This window comes from Diadema antillarum, unplaced genomic scaffold (assembly GCF_040938485.1).
Source record: "Diadema antillarum isolate AM-2024a unplaced genomic scaffold, OU_Dant_1.0 seq00002064_RagTag, whole genome shotgun sequence".
NCBI classification, from domain to species: Eukaryota; Metazoa; Echinodermata; class Echinoidea; order Diadematoida; family Diadematidae; genus Diadema; species Diadema antillarum.
In genome coordinates this window covers 166,949-182,500 of record NW_027272711.1, presented here as the reverse complement: position 1 = coordinate 182,500, position 15,552 = coordinate 166,949, and the positions used below count along the sequence as shown (strand labels likewise).

The 15,552-nt window shown below is 38.0% G+C and overlaps 1 protein-coding gene across 1 annotated transcript; it reads right to left on the bottom strand.

The window, feature by feature from the left end:
• Window positions 1-4,939: 4,939 nt before the first annotated feature.
• LOC139713792 (galanin receptor 2a-like) lies at window positions 4,940-14,364 on the bottom strand. The gene is made up of 2 exons (XM_071625495.1): window positions 14,298-14,364; window positions 4,940-5,785 (listed from the first exon to the last, which is right to left on the bottom strand). The coding sequence occupies exons 1-2, from the start codon at window positions 14,362-14,364 to the stop codon at window positions 5,010-5,012; spliced, it is 843 nt and encodes a 280-aa protein (XP_071481596.1). The 3' UTR covers window positions 4,940-5,009.
• Between the last annotated feature and the right edge of the window lie 1,188 nt (window positions 14,365-15,552).

Sequence of the window (15,552 nt, the reverse complement as noted above, 5' to 3'; positions counted from 1 at the left end):
GTCGCTCTTTATCATGTAAATAAAATACGAAATAAATGACTCTCTTTTTTCTAGAGGCATTTATATAGGCCCTACAACTTTCTTGTTTCTGGAGGCATTTACATACAGACAGTACATCATTCACGTTATTAACGTATTATCACCATGCCATCACAGCATAATCGTTCATTACCCAATATCAGCTTTTCTGTAGGTACAATGTACATTGTAGTTTCCTGCTCGAAACAGATTTCCTGCAACACAAGACAATATATTAATAGATAACAATTATGAAACTAGAACTACCATGGTTTGTAATTGTTTGCAATTAAAGTACATGTCAAACTTTCATGTTGGTTAATCATTGATAATTGCACCTGCATGTGAGACCTCGAATAAAACAACTAAGAGTGTTAAACTACCCATATCAAAACTAAAATGTTCTTCCACCTATCGACTGCATCTAGGCGGAATCAAAATCCAGTAGAGACCAATCGAAGGCATGGGCCATACGAACGGGATTGTCCAATATCTTTGGGCAGTCCTACGTACTCCGCGCTTCGCTCTATCGTGAGCGCTTGCAATCTGCCTAACTTCTCCCAAGGCTAACTATTCGTGAAGTAACTGCACGCTGGTCAGTAAAACTTTTGCTCCTTTATTAACACATAGGCACTCACCCCCATCCCCCCCCCCCCCACACACACAAACACACACGCAAGCATGCACGCACATAACATTATAGTCTCAAAATAGGGCTATCAATATGAAATACTCTCTATTGTTAAACCACAAAGACGTCAATTCAATCTTTTCACGAATTTACATAACGCCTGGCACCTGTCAAGACATACGGAAGCAACAGTCTTTATACTCCATTTTTGGCTATTGCACAAAGTTTGCCTCAAGTGTGGCATTAAGTGCCATTTTACGTTGATTTTTGTAGTATATATGATTTTTAAAGCACAAAATAGTCACCGTGTAGAGGCATATATTATACTCAATGCTTTACGTATTGTTCCGGATAAATCGATCATTATCTCTTCTTCCGAAGCCTCGCTCAAATTGGACAAAAGTCATCCACGAGTGTTTCAAGTGAAAGCACCTGCTTCAATAATGATTATGGTTTTAAGTTCAATAAAATAGTGACAAAATGAAACATAACACAAGGCCTTACTTCCTTAAAATCTACCGGCGTATAGAATATTAAACGATCTCAATGAAACCAAGTAGGCCTAAGCGTGATTAGTCAAGTAAAGAAACTGCTTCATTTTTTCCCTTTCACTATATGCCTTTTGAAACCATTTTTTCTCTTTCTCTTCCTCCCTGATCACAAATTCCATATCGATTGCCATTTTATTCAAAGGGCGCAGGCAGGTGTTGTATACTTTGTATTAGTAAAATCTCAAGACGATATACGCACGTGAGCTTAGGAGTCACGCATGTTCACTTTCATCATGTTCATATCGGGTTTTTTTGTCGAGTGGTTTATGAGTTTTTAGAAGCATCGATTTCCAAATTCTCTTCTGCACCCTCGGTTCGGTTTCTTTTATGATAACGATCACAAAAGCACCAGTACACGCGATCATTCTTACGTGATTTTCTGAGTAGCAGAGAGTTACAAGGGGAAGAAAAGAAATAGAGAAACTCTTTGTAGGCAGATATTATGAAGAATTGATTATAAACATAGAGAACAAATAAAGCCTTAGGGCTTCACACGTCTCCCTTGGTAATGATACAAACAAGTTTTCACTATGTCTTGATCTCTGCAGGGTTTTTTTTTATGAAGTCAGCAGGAATAGCCACAACTTAAAGGACAAGTTCACCTTCATAAACATAAGGATTGAGAAAATGCAACAATATTAGTAAAACACATCAGTGAAAGTTTGAGGAAAATTGGACAATCGATGCAAAAGTTATGAATTTTTTAAATTTTTGTGTTGGAACCGCTTGATGAGGAGACTACTACAGCTTGTGAGTCATATGCGTACAACAGTATAAAGAAAATGTAAAAGAAAATTCAACATATTTTCACTTTTTTCGCATAATAAAAGAGCACTTGACTTGCCTCTTTCTAAAGGCAGGAGGAATAATATTACCCATAACATTTGTCGGTAACGAGTCAGGGGAATGTGTACTTTTTTCAAAAGATGGAATTTCGTGAAATTCTCTTTATATTTTCCTTATATTGTTGTACGCATGTGACATCTAAGTTATTCATACACTGCAGTAGTCTTCTCATCCAGCGGGTACTGCACAAAAACTTCAAAAATTCATAACTTTTGAACGGATTGTCTGATTTTCCTCAAACTTTCAATGATGTGTTCTACTAATATTGCTACATTCTCTCAATCCTTATGTTTATGAAGGTGAACTTGTCCTTTAAGAGTTGCGCTATAAACGAAAACTTCATCTGTTGTTTTTTTTTAAAGAGTGGCATAGGAGTGCCTTCCGATGGGGAAATCATTATATCATTTATAAAGTATTATCTACTGCTTAATAGGTGGCAATTTCATCTTTTTTTTTCTCATAAGAACAGATGACGCTTTGAAAATCCATAATATTCATTTTCTATGCCCGATTTTTGATAATGAAACTTGTGCCTCTTTTTGTTTCTTTGACTTTATTTTATTTGATAAAGTCACACCTGGGCATAGACCGGAATTTTCAGGAGTCCAACATGAATTAAGGTGAATCAGTGTCTTCGCAAACTGTATCCGGTGTGCACGTGATTACTGGAGATTCGCTAACCAGAGATCCTTTTTCCTCTTTCAAAGATCACCGTGTCTTTGTTTTCGTTTCCCTCCTACCAATTAATCTCTTTATCAACATTGGTTGTTGTTGTCTTTTTCAAGTTACATCAAGATGCTTTTAAAGTGGAAATAAGAACAGCTGAAAAGGCGCACGTACCTATGATGACACATTTTCACGTGACACGTAAAATTCTCAGTCCCATGCTATGAAACTACTGACTCTAGTCAAGGTATATGGATGCCAAATTGGAAAAATTTAGGAATATCTAACAACATAGTTCCCATATAAACTGATTTCCTTCTTGATTTTGTGCAACCATGGCAAGATTTCTATCGTTTACCAAAATGATGAAACTCGGTCTAATAGACCCGGTCTATAGGGGCGGGCAAGGCTCAGCCACAAGAATAATATTCCGTGTAGCTGGCCGGGCCAGTCTTGGACCAAGAAGGTTCGAGAAATGGACTCACAACAGTCTTATTCGCTTTGATCCCTTGCTCGAAGCCGCCACTCAAAAATATTTGAAGTATGTGTCAAACTGGATCTGCCCGCCCCCCCCCCCCCCCCGATAGGAAGAAAATGAATTCACGTCTCATTGCATAATGACCAGCCACTGTCTAAGGAAGATAAGATATGTCTTTATGATGGTAATTACTTTTCGCTATCCCCTACTTACAAACGATGGGCGGTAGACAATGGTAAAGGCACGGGGGTGCGCGAATAGAAATTGCTCAAATATTGGTGAAATAGATATCAAAATTACTCGAGTGTACGAGTCTTTACGCTAATCTGACATATTAATTTATAAAGAACTATATTTGAAGATGATACCATATTAGTTTCATTTGGCGGAAATAAGGAGAAAAGTGATAAACCGGCTTTCCATGAGGGTAAAATTTCAAACACTTTCACAAAATACAGTTCAGATTTACACTTTTGCACATGTTTTCGAACGGAATTGACTTTTGTTTCATACGCTTTATCATTAGGTGAAATTTCATTGCATTTGATATATAAACGAGCAGCATATACCCGATATTATGTTAGCGTTAAATATGAATCTTCAGATTGCTCAGAAAGATGGCGGCTTCAAGCATCGAACATCAAAGGCACAAATACACCTGTGGAATTCTTTTGTCCATCCATAGAAAACTGGCAGCTGATTGAATAATTATATATAGTCAGTTGTAACTCCATCTCTCGAACCTCCTTGCTTGGACTATATAGGCCTGATTGATTCCATCTCGAAAAGTGTGTTACCACTTGTCTTGACGCCATGACGTCGATTCCCTGATGTGACACATTTCGAATTATGAAGTGAGCATTACGCTGCAATCGAAGAAAGAAATATACAGATTTACGTTGAAAGAAGGTTACCTTTTTGGTTTAATATTATATATCTATTATTTATCACAAAGTGTCCTGCCACAAGTTCAAGTCGACTGTAATAAACAAAATCAGGGCCTATATCATCAATCAATTTAATTGGTAGAAGTTGCATCACTTAGAAGATAAAGGGAATTTTAAATATTCGCACTTCACATGCTTTTAGGACAAAGTGATACCACGTATGCAAATTAGACGAGGAGTTGACGTCATAAATCTACGATTGTCTTCATGACCTTCACATAAATATCTATTTTTTTTCTTTTTTAAGCTCGAAATCGATTAAAGCAAAAAGGCTAGCTGTATCATTAAGAAGCTGTATTATGTTTGTTTGTTTGTTTTCATGTGTGTGTGTGTGTTTGTGTGTGTATGTGCTGGTATGAGTGCGCGTCGCAGTACGGTACCAACAATGGCTTACAGTTGCAAAGGGTTGTATATGCTTTCATTGACCAGATATATGATTTTTACGGTATTTCATCTGCACAAATTATTATGGGAGAATTGTGAGTTGGTGACATCAACTTGCGGTAAAAACATGTGAACATTTTAATAAGGTTTCTAAGCGTTCTAAATCTTTGTAAAATTTTGCTCGATTAAAGATTCTAACGCGGTGGGCAATCTCGGTTTTGAGTACTAGTAAACCTGATATGTACTGCAAAGGGATCAATATCATTGCAACTCCTCATAATCAGAGACGCTATCGAATATTTTTTTTTGTTATCGAATATAATTTTTTTTCGTGTTATACTTTTACATGATTTACATAATATGTAACATAATTACATAACAATCTGACACTGGATGATTCAGTGCTTATGTCCGGCGCTTGTCAGTAGTTCAGCAGTTTATTACGCCATTCATAACGAGTGTCACTTCCTTCAATTCTTTCTCAAAATTCATTTGCCGGCAGACGATCCAGCCAAACTTGGATTTGTGTTCTCAGGACTGCTGATCGTTGTAGTCAATTTCTTGCCGAACACTGCAGCCCGGAGAGCCTTCCGGTATTGCTTGCTCTTAAAGGCGTAGATGAAGGGATTCATACAGCTGTTGCAAAAGGCCACTAACACCGTTAGGTGGTAGTACCACGAGTTGAAGTCCAAATTCCAACCGCAGTTGTAAGCGAAGAAGACGAACTGATTTGGAGCCCAGCAGATCGCAAACGTCACCACCACTATGGCCAGCATCTTTACCACCTTCTTGCGCGCGCTCAACAGCTCCATGGACATAGGGCCTGACTTCCCTTCGCGCGTCGCTTGCTTCAATCTCCGCGCACTCGCCGAAAGATTGGCCATGATCAGCCAATAGGAGATGCCCATCACCGCGATGGGAATGACGTAGATGACGCAAAAATTCGCCACGCCCACGAAGGTCTGGTACTCTGTGTTGGGCCAACTGATTGTGCAGACGCCGTTGTCGTTGAAGAAGATGTAGAGCATGTAGCTGTTCATGACGATGCCGGCGACCCAAACGGTGAAGATCATCACCCCAACTTTCTTCGCCGTGAAGATGGCGTCGTAGTGCAGGGGATGCACGATGCTGAAGTAGCGTTCCAGGGTTACCGCAGTGAGGTTCAGAACAGACGCGACGAAGCTCGTCCACAGTGGGAACTTGGACAACAAGAGTCGACACAACATCTCGCCCCCTACTCCAGCAGGAACAGGAATTTTCAGACCTAAGAAAACGAGAACAACAGAAGGAGAGAAGGAAGTGATACTTATTCAGTCAGACCGCAACGCTGCTGTTAATGAGCTCAAATCAAAAATTTACCGTACGCGCAGGTTTTTGCGCATGTCCTTTTCAGCACCCGAGATTTTGCGAGATAATTCAGAGACAAAGTGCAATGGTCTACGAGATTCACTTATTGACGACATGAAGATCTACTATCCATGACTAATTGACATGGTTTGTGAATATTTGAAATAAATCACACCTTTTAATGCTTACATTATATAAAATGAGCTTATGATACCATTATTCATATCTCTGCATTATATCGATATTTTCCAAAAGACCCTGAGACAAATTAGAACAAGGCTTTGTATTTATTGCCAACCCGACCCTTTCATAGGTTGAATCACCACATGAATGATAGCCAACGTTTTAGATATACTTGTTATGATAGCACAGTAAGAACTGAATTGGTCCCTCGCTTAGAAAATAATAGAAATTGAAAGTCTCGTCGAGTAAAAATCATAGTGTGGCAATTTGAGATACATGAATGATCATGCGCTCCCAGGGTATCATTAGATAAATTACTCAGGGATGGGGACAGTGGATTAATAAGAAATAATCATTCTAATACCAAATAGAGAGCCCCAAAGAACTCATGTGCGCAAACTTAGTGCTAGATCCTTTATTATTGATTTGTATGCTATTTATTAATGCACGCTACTCTATCTAGTTGTGCAAACAAAGTTCAAGCCAAAGTTGAGTTTTCGATCAGAGTGGAGTGTTGTTCTTGTTGTTTACGTGGAGATCTTAGCTGCAGTTGCCTGAACCTGAGGCGCGTATTGTGCGCGCGAACACACACACACCATAGGGTCCTACACTGTCATCTACACACAGTGTATTAAGAGTACACGTTTACTGTCATTCCGCGAGGTTCGTTCAACTCTCCACTCAGAGGGAATTAACCTATCAGAAACGCGTATTCGCGGCAAACTGACATCTCGTCAAAAATTAACTGTACAACGCAATGATTTATTCGCCAAACTGACCCGTTCATAGGATCAGTCCACGTAAAGTCATTATGTTTTCATAGAATGATATTTCCTCTTTCATTTTATACCTCTTCTATTTTGGTCCACCTTAATTTCGTTGGTCTAGTGTACCCCTTAAGAAAAATGAAAAATATGCAAATTTTGTGTTTTCTAATTTCCTTGTTCAGTATATTTAATATGTCATAACCTTTTAAGTGGTCAAATTTCATCAAAGTACAACTTTTCAGCTTTTTATCGATGTATAAATCATGAAGATTGATAATGTCGTTTAGATTTACAGACACTCTAAAAATGTGGTCTCCAAGCTCATCACGTATTCATGTCCGCGAGGTCCATGCATACGCGTACGATAAATGCGAAGGCTTTTCAGGACGTTGCGGTCTGACTGTATTATAGCGTGTAAACCACGCAGGCACAAAAATCACCATTCACGAGGCCAAGAATGTTGACAAAAAGACATCAAGTGACCGTCTTTGGGATAACATAGCTTGCCGCTCGCGGTCAATACTTGATGCATTGCTTGGGAAAGACGGAAAGAGGAGTAATGGTAAATAAGAGAACTTGAATCTATGTACACAGTATTATGGACACTATGCCACTATGGTTTACTCGCCCCATGCACACCTGTGCGGGAGAATTCGCACGTAGCTGCAATAATAGGCGAGTGTAATACAGCGACAGATGGATAGATGTTAGAGAAAGAAGGCTTCTGTTTTTTCTGCCAATGTTATTATGATAAGCATACATAATCAGTGTTAGGCAAAATCATCTAGAGCTGATCATAATGTTATTCATAATCAATGTTCAGTTAATTAAACACCTCACTCCGGGATCAGCGTTAAGAAACAACGAAATTGTCGAAATGAATTGTCTTTGCAAGACAATGAGATGGCATCTAAGGCATGGACATACCAACATCTGAACGTAAACATCAAACAAATTTATAGCGGCATACAGAATGATGAAATATTTTTTCATGAAATCATACACATTTCCACAGATGTATACAACTTTGATGCTAACCTCTGAAACTCGTTCTGTGAATTTAAGACTCGAAATAGTTTTGACACATTGTCAAGAATCGTCTTGTGTAAAACAAAAACAAACACACACACACACACACACACACACACACAAAGCGAAAATGTTCCGGAAATGTTCCGGATCCTATAACATCCTGTTAACAATGACCACTCATCTAATCATAACGCCATAAGTAGTTCAGTCCATTACATCGGAGTAAGTGGATATAAAAAGCTGCGGTCGTCCTACATCTTCCAAACAATTTTTTTTTTCTTTCGAATAGGGTTGAACCAGGGAGGTTGAACGCTGACACTGCCAGCTTCTTTATTGTGCTCTTTCTCTTCGACCAATGTTCCTTTCTCTTTCTAATTCATCACAGACATCTATAGCTTCAATTGACCCTTTCCATGCTCAGAGCCTGATTCAATGACCATATACGAGTACTTTCAATAGATCGAGATAAAGGTCTTTCAGAGCGTATGTACCCAACGCAGTCTTGTGCAACCGGGACTATGGGAAAATCACTTCAATGGAGAGTGTCATTTTGACGTTCTCTCCTCTCTCCCTCTCTCTCCCTCTTCCTCCCTATCTCTTTTTCTCTCTCGGTCTCTCTTTTATTCTGACTGATGGTCACTTGCGCTGAAATGGTCTTGTGTCGCAAATAGTATTAGTTGATGTGTAGCGAAATTTATAGTCCCTGGACATTGGTTGTAGCGGGTTTTTGAATGACATACATCTCTCTCGGGGTTATCAAAAGGAGATGAGAAATAATGAGCTCTCTGACCAACGCTTTTCTATTTCCTATATTTTGGTTTTGACAGATGAGCAATCGACATAATAACTTTCAGCATCATAGAGCCGGCAAAGCCGATTTGAAAATTGCCAATATGATGCAATGGATGATTATATATATATATATATATATATATATATATATATATATCAATTAACGAACTGTAACCAATGCATACGCTTATTATTGAGATTATTATCATGACTATGAATTCAATTAAATCTCCCAATTCTTAAAGATCTAAACGTAGCTGATTTGAGGTATCTTTTAATGTGTCCGTAATGTTTGCCTCAAGTCGATATTTCTGTTCGTTTTATTCAATTGTTGTTGTCTGGTGTGAGTGTTTTGTGTGTGTGTGGGGGGGGGGGTACTTAACGCAATATCAAAGATGCGTTATGTGCAGCATATTTGTTGACACTCCCTATCACCATCATTAAACCTTTTTGTGCCTTTAAAAGTTGCCCAGAGGGATTAATGAGTCTCAGGTGATTTGATCTCCCAAGGAGCAATCTGGCAACCGTCTTGATTTCTTTGCGACTGGGCAACAGACAAATTACAAACACTATAATATGAGCGCTCCAAATAAATTCTTAAAGCTAACATAATCAAATTTGTAATGTAAACAATATAAACATATATAAAAAAAAAAGTGTTTGTGTTTCAAGACAGGGAATTTTTAATGCATCATAATCAGCTCAAAGTGAATAAAATAATCGGAGAGCACTGGGTTGTTTACATGGGATTTACGTTTATGTCATCTTGGGAAGTTGCTAATAACAAGAACTACACCATGAAGAGTTGAAGAGATGGAAAAACTGCATTTGTTTATGCTGCGTTTACACCATGTTCCCGACGGCCACGGCCGAATGACGGCAGACACGTTTCACGCACCGTGGACAAAAGGATGAAAGTGGGACAACGCGGTGAGACGGGATAGGCAAACGTGACTGGCCGTTATTGCCGTGGATGCCGTGTCAGATTATCAAACTGTCAAAAAATTGCCACGGCAGTCCAGCTAGGTGCTAATGAGAAACTTTGCACATATATGATTTGTATAATGCAGTATTACATTCTATGTTGAAGTTGTAACATTTTGTTGAGAAAAAAACTTGTTGAATTTAATGTACACTCAGATGGCTTGACCTTTTGCAAATGAAGTAACAATTGGTTGAATAAAATTTTCTTGTTGAATTCAATGTTCACTCAGATGGCTTGACCTTTTTGTCAAATTGTATGCGTCACTTATGTGTACACCCTCTGTTATTTGAGCAGCTAAAACGACTGAAGTGCATTTAAATCACATGGTACATTTTAATTCAAGAGAAAATTGCTTTCATGAAAATGTCTTAACACGTTCTTCCTTTCCTAAATGTTCAATCAGCCTTTCTGTTAATACAATCCAACACATTTGTACAACACTTTCAAAATGCTGCATTTCTAACACATTCAAACATGTTGATTTAACAATTAATGTGCGGTCACTCCTCGGCCCTTTTCTAAATGTTGCATCACCCTTTCAGTGAAGGGTAAAATCCAACACTTTTTACAACACTTTCAAAACGCTGAATTTCTAACACATTCTAAAATGTTAATGTAACAATTAAAGTGTGGTCACTCCTCGGCCCTTTTCTAAATGTTGAATCTAGCGTTTATAATGGTAGATTCAACACTTCAGTTTTCAGAGTGTATGCTGTAATTAAAAGGAGTAAACGCAACAAAAAACGACGGCACGTAATAAAAAGTTTATTACAAGACTTTTATTTTATTCTAGTAAACCATTCAGAAGTACCCATTTTTCCCATGTACTTGTGTGTGTCTAGAAGTGCTTTATTATCTCTGAAGTTGGTAATATTTACGGGAATGTATATATGTATATATATATACCTATATATATATATATATATATATATATATATATATATATATACAGTATGTATGCATACACAATGATCAATATTTTCTCACCGAAATAGTGGAAATATTCACTTCCTTGAATGATCTAAGTGACAACATGCACGATAACATGTAACTTAAAACAGGTATACTGCACTTCTTTCAGCATGAAAGTTGATAGATCTATTATTTGGGAAAGAAACGACATTTGGTGTATTGGGACAATATTTTTAGTACTTTATCTTTGGAGTGTGGTAGTTTTGGTACAACTTTTTGATATTTTGTCGTGATAGAACTATAAAGGATTTAGATTAAAAAACAGTGATATAGGCACATATTTTGAAAAGATTACATCTAAAGATTAAGCATCCTGCAAAATAAACACTATCTCCGAATGATTCTCTTGTCATTTCCAAACGTATAGAAAATACCTAGGAACATTCTTGCAGTCAATGAACAAATCATGAAAAAGAATTCAGACAGAGTATGCAGACTTGAATATCACACACACACACACACACACACACACACACACACACACACACACAGCTTCTCGGTAGCTCAGCCGCTCTTTATAAACATATCATACAAAGCTGCACATTATAACATGCGTTAAAAGGTATTCGATTGCATGATGGTTTGGCGTAGGTCTAGCATGACTCTCAAATAAAAGCTGTTTATCTGAGGAGATTATTCAAAAGCACTTTAATGAAAACGTAAGCTTCCTCAAAACGCTGGAGCCACCACGCTCGCGTCCCCGACAAATTTCACCAAATAACCATCTTAAATGTGTAATACATTGTATGTGTAGAATGATATTCTTTTGATTCACACAAAAGCCATTATTATCCGAAAAGGAATTAATACACGCATGATGGCTATCGAGTGCAGGAAGCAACAAAAGAACACCGTGTGATTATTACTGCAGGTATATATATGGAGCGAAGATAACTCCAGGCTGTTGAAGGCCCGGAGCAGATGACGATGCTGATGAACAGCATTTATACATCGCCATTCATCTGTAGAATATTCAAAGGCGACCGGATCCCACAATGTGTCATACATAATTTCAAGAGGATAGTTGGAAAAAATAGAATTAGGTACAGAAACCAACTCGGGTCACACAAAGGCCATATCCAACACCAGAGCTATCCAAAGAGCAGCCAACCACAAAGAACATGAGTACTTTAGATCGAGATATGTGACGGTGGAGCAAGGGAATGCGTACATATTGTTGTGCACATTATGTGTGTACCATCGTGACTCAGCTGAGCGTGTCGATACAGCAATAATCAGGTGGCATTTGTACATTACCCTCGTAATGCAATATCACAATTAAGGTGGAGGAATAAATTAGTAATAAAATGCAACTAGAATCTAAAGGAAAATTTTCCTAACTTGATAAAGCGTGCCGATATGCATTCAATCTTTGAACATTTGCATTAACTGTCGATTGTGTCCAAACTACCCCATGTATCGGTGCAAAGAAATGTTTCAAATGCGTTCATCTTTGCTGACACGGGTTTTAGATAACAGTGCACCAACTTGGATGCTCAGGCAAAATGTACATTTCTCAAACCACTCGGGACTCTCTACGCGATCTCGAAGAGTTCTCTTTCATTGTGGAACACGCATGTACACATCCGAAACACCAAAGGCACTAACCGTCGGCCCCCTACAGCTCTCGCTGCATGAGGCTTTCGACTTCCTCTATCATGTACTTGGCATTGAATCCTCGCTTTCGAAACTCCGACGAAATCGGCTCAACCTTCTCCAAGAAATCGTCTGCCAGATGCATTACGAAATACCGTATCAGAACATTACTACCGGTATGCTGACGGCAAAACCCGACAAAAAGTTCTTTCCGAAATACGAAAACATGAAGGAGAATATGTTTTCCGGACTGGGTGGAATCTGTTACGATCAGAACTTCTTCATGTACAGGTTGGTAAAGTGATAACGTGGGTAATTCATTTTTTTCAGTAATTGAATCAGTTTATTTTGAGATAATCATATGTAATGTAAAGGATGTAAAAGATCAAAATGTGAAGTAATTATGGTTGTGAATTACCCTGAAATGGTTTTCTTATCATTTCCTTTCTTTTTATATGACATCAAACAATGGATGTTCAAATAGAAATAACCGAAAATACAGCATTTTCCAAAGACCACCCTTTTATTTTGTTTAATTTGCACACAAGCTTTGCCTGTAATATCATTTGTTTATCGTATTATCCACCTGCAAACTCAAAGTTTCAATATTATTATGGAAATATGAAATGTGCATTATGATACCAATGTATGTACCTATCCCAAGCAATACATCAAAGGTCTCAAATATTTCTTTATTATTGTAATGAATAGCGCTACCGCATGTTGACCTTGAGAAATTTCAACCATTACAAATAGTGAAGGTTGACTTCTTTTCCTTTTAGGAAAGTAAGAAAATGATCGATACAAAATAAAATCATATATACTCGGGAGAAAGAAATATAAAGAAAAAAACATGATTTTAGCATATTTCCCATGTATTTCTCTATATTTTGATTAATACCGCCCTCAAAGGGTGACCTTGAGACATTTCAAATATTGGATCATGTAAAGAGTATGAGTTGCTCTACCTATGTGCCAAATTATTATGATACATTATATGATAAAGAAGTTATATGGGGGCACAATGTGCACCCCCCCCCCCTCCACCCTGTGGGCCTTGAAGTGGTCAAAATAGCTTTGGGTATGTACAGTTCTGGTTGAGGTGAGGATTCAGCTTTCAACGTTTTGCGAGATATTCAGAAACCACTCTATAAGATGTCAAAGAGCATGCATTTCTAAGGGGTATCAAAAGTTTATTCGATGAAAATCGGTTTTGAAGTGGCTGAGATATCCAAAACAAGGTGAAGCAAAGAGATCCCAATAAAAGGCGTGGCCTGTCACCTTTTATTATTATCACTTTTTTTTTTGGATATCTCAGCCATTTGAAAACCAATTTTCATCAAAAAGACGTTGAATCCTTCTTAAAATTACATGCTCTTTCATATTTCATAAGAGGTTTCTCATTATCTCACTTAGGAATGTTCAAAACATGAATCCCCATCTCAACCAGTACTGTACAGTCCGTTTAAATTCCCGACTCACAGTTGAAACCTGCACTTTTCTCTAACAACTGTGTTCCACAGGCTGTTAACTAACAATAATAAATAGCTAATGTAAACAAAATATATGTAAAATGGGAGACTTACTAAATTTAGGCTCTCAATAATTTCATGACTGATTCATACTGAAAAAAAAACACAATCACGTGAATATTAGATGAGCGTCGAATTTTTACCTATTTTCACGTGACATTTAGTGTTCTTTCACTGATTTGACCAAAGGCGATAAGAAAAAAAGTGGAAGCAATTTCATATCCCATTTTCCTTTTATTTTATCGTCTAAGATGAACTAAGTCATGCCACATTGGTTGATTTAGCCTTATTTCAATCTTTTCCAAATCAAGCTTTCATTATTGATGCTGCTATGCTTTTCAGGACTTCACAGTTCGTCTGCTCAATTAGCTCAAGTTATGATTAAGCCCTGCATGAGGATTACGCTTTTTATTTATTTTTTTTTAAACAATGCACTGTTCGTAAAGTTTATTTCATCTGAATAGCAAAAAGTTGCACAATCAGTGATAACCTCGCTTCAACGTTTCATTTTCAAACATGCAGCTTACTGACAGCCCTTGATTATGACGTCATGCTGGTCTCAGGAATTACCCATCGCCTTGAAGGCGGACACATTGCTACCATAGTGAGAGATCTCGAAGTCAAGGGTCAAAGGCATCTAGTGGACGTCGGTGCATCCGATCCGACTTTTACTCCAATTCCCCTTGATTTCAGCTCTGAAAGTCCTGTCTATCAGGAATCTTTGTCCACCTACAAGTTTGTCCGCACCAAGGACGGGATGATTTGGCGTTTACACCTGCCTCTAGAACACAGTCCTGATAGGTACGCTGTAAAAAATACGGATTTGATTGATGGGTGGTGGTGGCGTTGTAGGATAAATCCGAATGAAAAACGAGAGTCAGATTACTTTTCCGAGATAATGGCGTACGCGTACCATGCCAGAGTTCAACCAGAGAGTGTATTGAATTCGCCGGGAATATTCCATATGTACGCAATGTTGTACAGAGAAGGGAGAGCTGCATACTTCTACGACAAGAGATTTTTCCTGGAGACTGCGGATGGAAAAATCGAGCATCATGTGGCTAGGTCACGTGATGAACTCCTTGAAGCCTACAAGACTCACATGCCTATGATTCCGCAAGACCGTGTTGACGAGGCAATCAAGAATCGGGGTTTAACGTTTTCAAATTCGGAGGAAGATCGAAGGCGCATACGCGTGATTCCTGTAACGAACTTTCATGATTATCTTCAAACTAAATGCCTTTCGACAGGCAAACGACAAGTGCAATTGACATGAAGACGTGAAGTCACAGTCGCCATGAATAACACAGAGATGGACTGGGAATGATTACAAACTCGACTGTTGTTAGGTTTGAAGAAGAACAGATCTGTAGACTTATATCGAATTGACTGTTCTCCAATTTTTTTTTGTTGTTGTTGCCATTAATGGTATGGTACATGATTTGTATTGAACTTCTAGCATTCTAATGAGAGTTTAAGTTACAAAGAGTTATTGCGTAAAGTATTTTGTTTTAGGTGTGATATATAACGATTCGGACATTCACAGTTTTACAATGAATCTTTCAAAGGCACATAAACAATTACACAGTCGTCACACACCGTGATCCAGAATTAGAGAACCTGCTAAAGTAAGAGACCATAAGGAAACCTCACCAACCTGTAGGCCTTTATAGACAAAATAACAAAAATAAACAAAACAGCAAACCTAAGCATTTTAAAGAATTTGTAAATCACTTAAAACAACAAATCCACCACCATCTCTATCACCGTCAAAGTAACATGCAGCATTTCACATTCAGAAGTGTTTTATCAAGTTTTATTATGA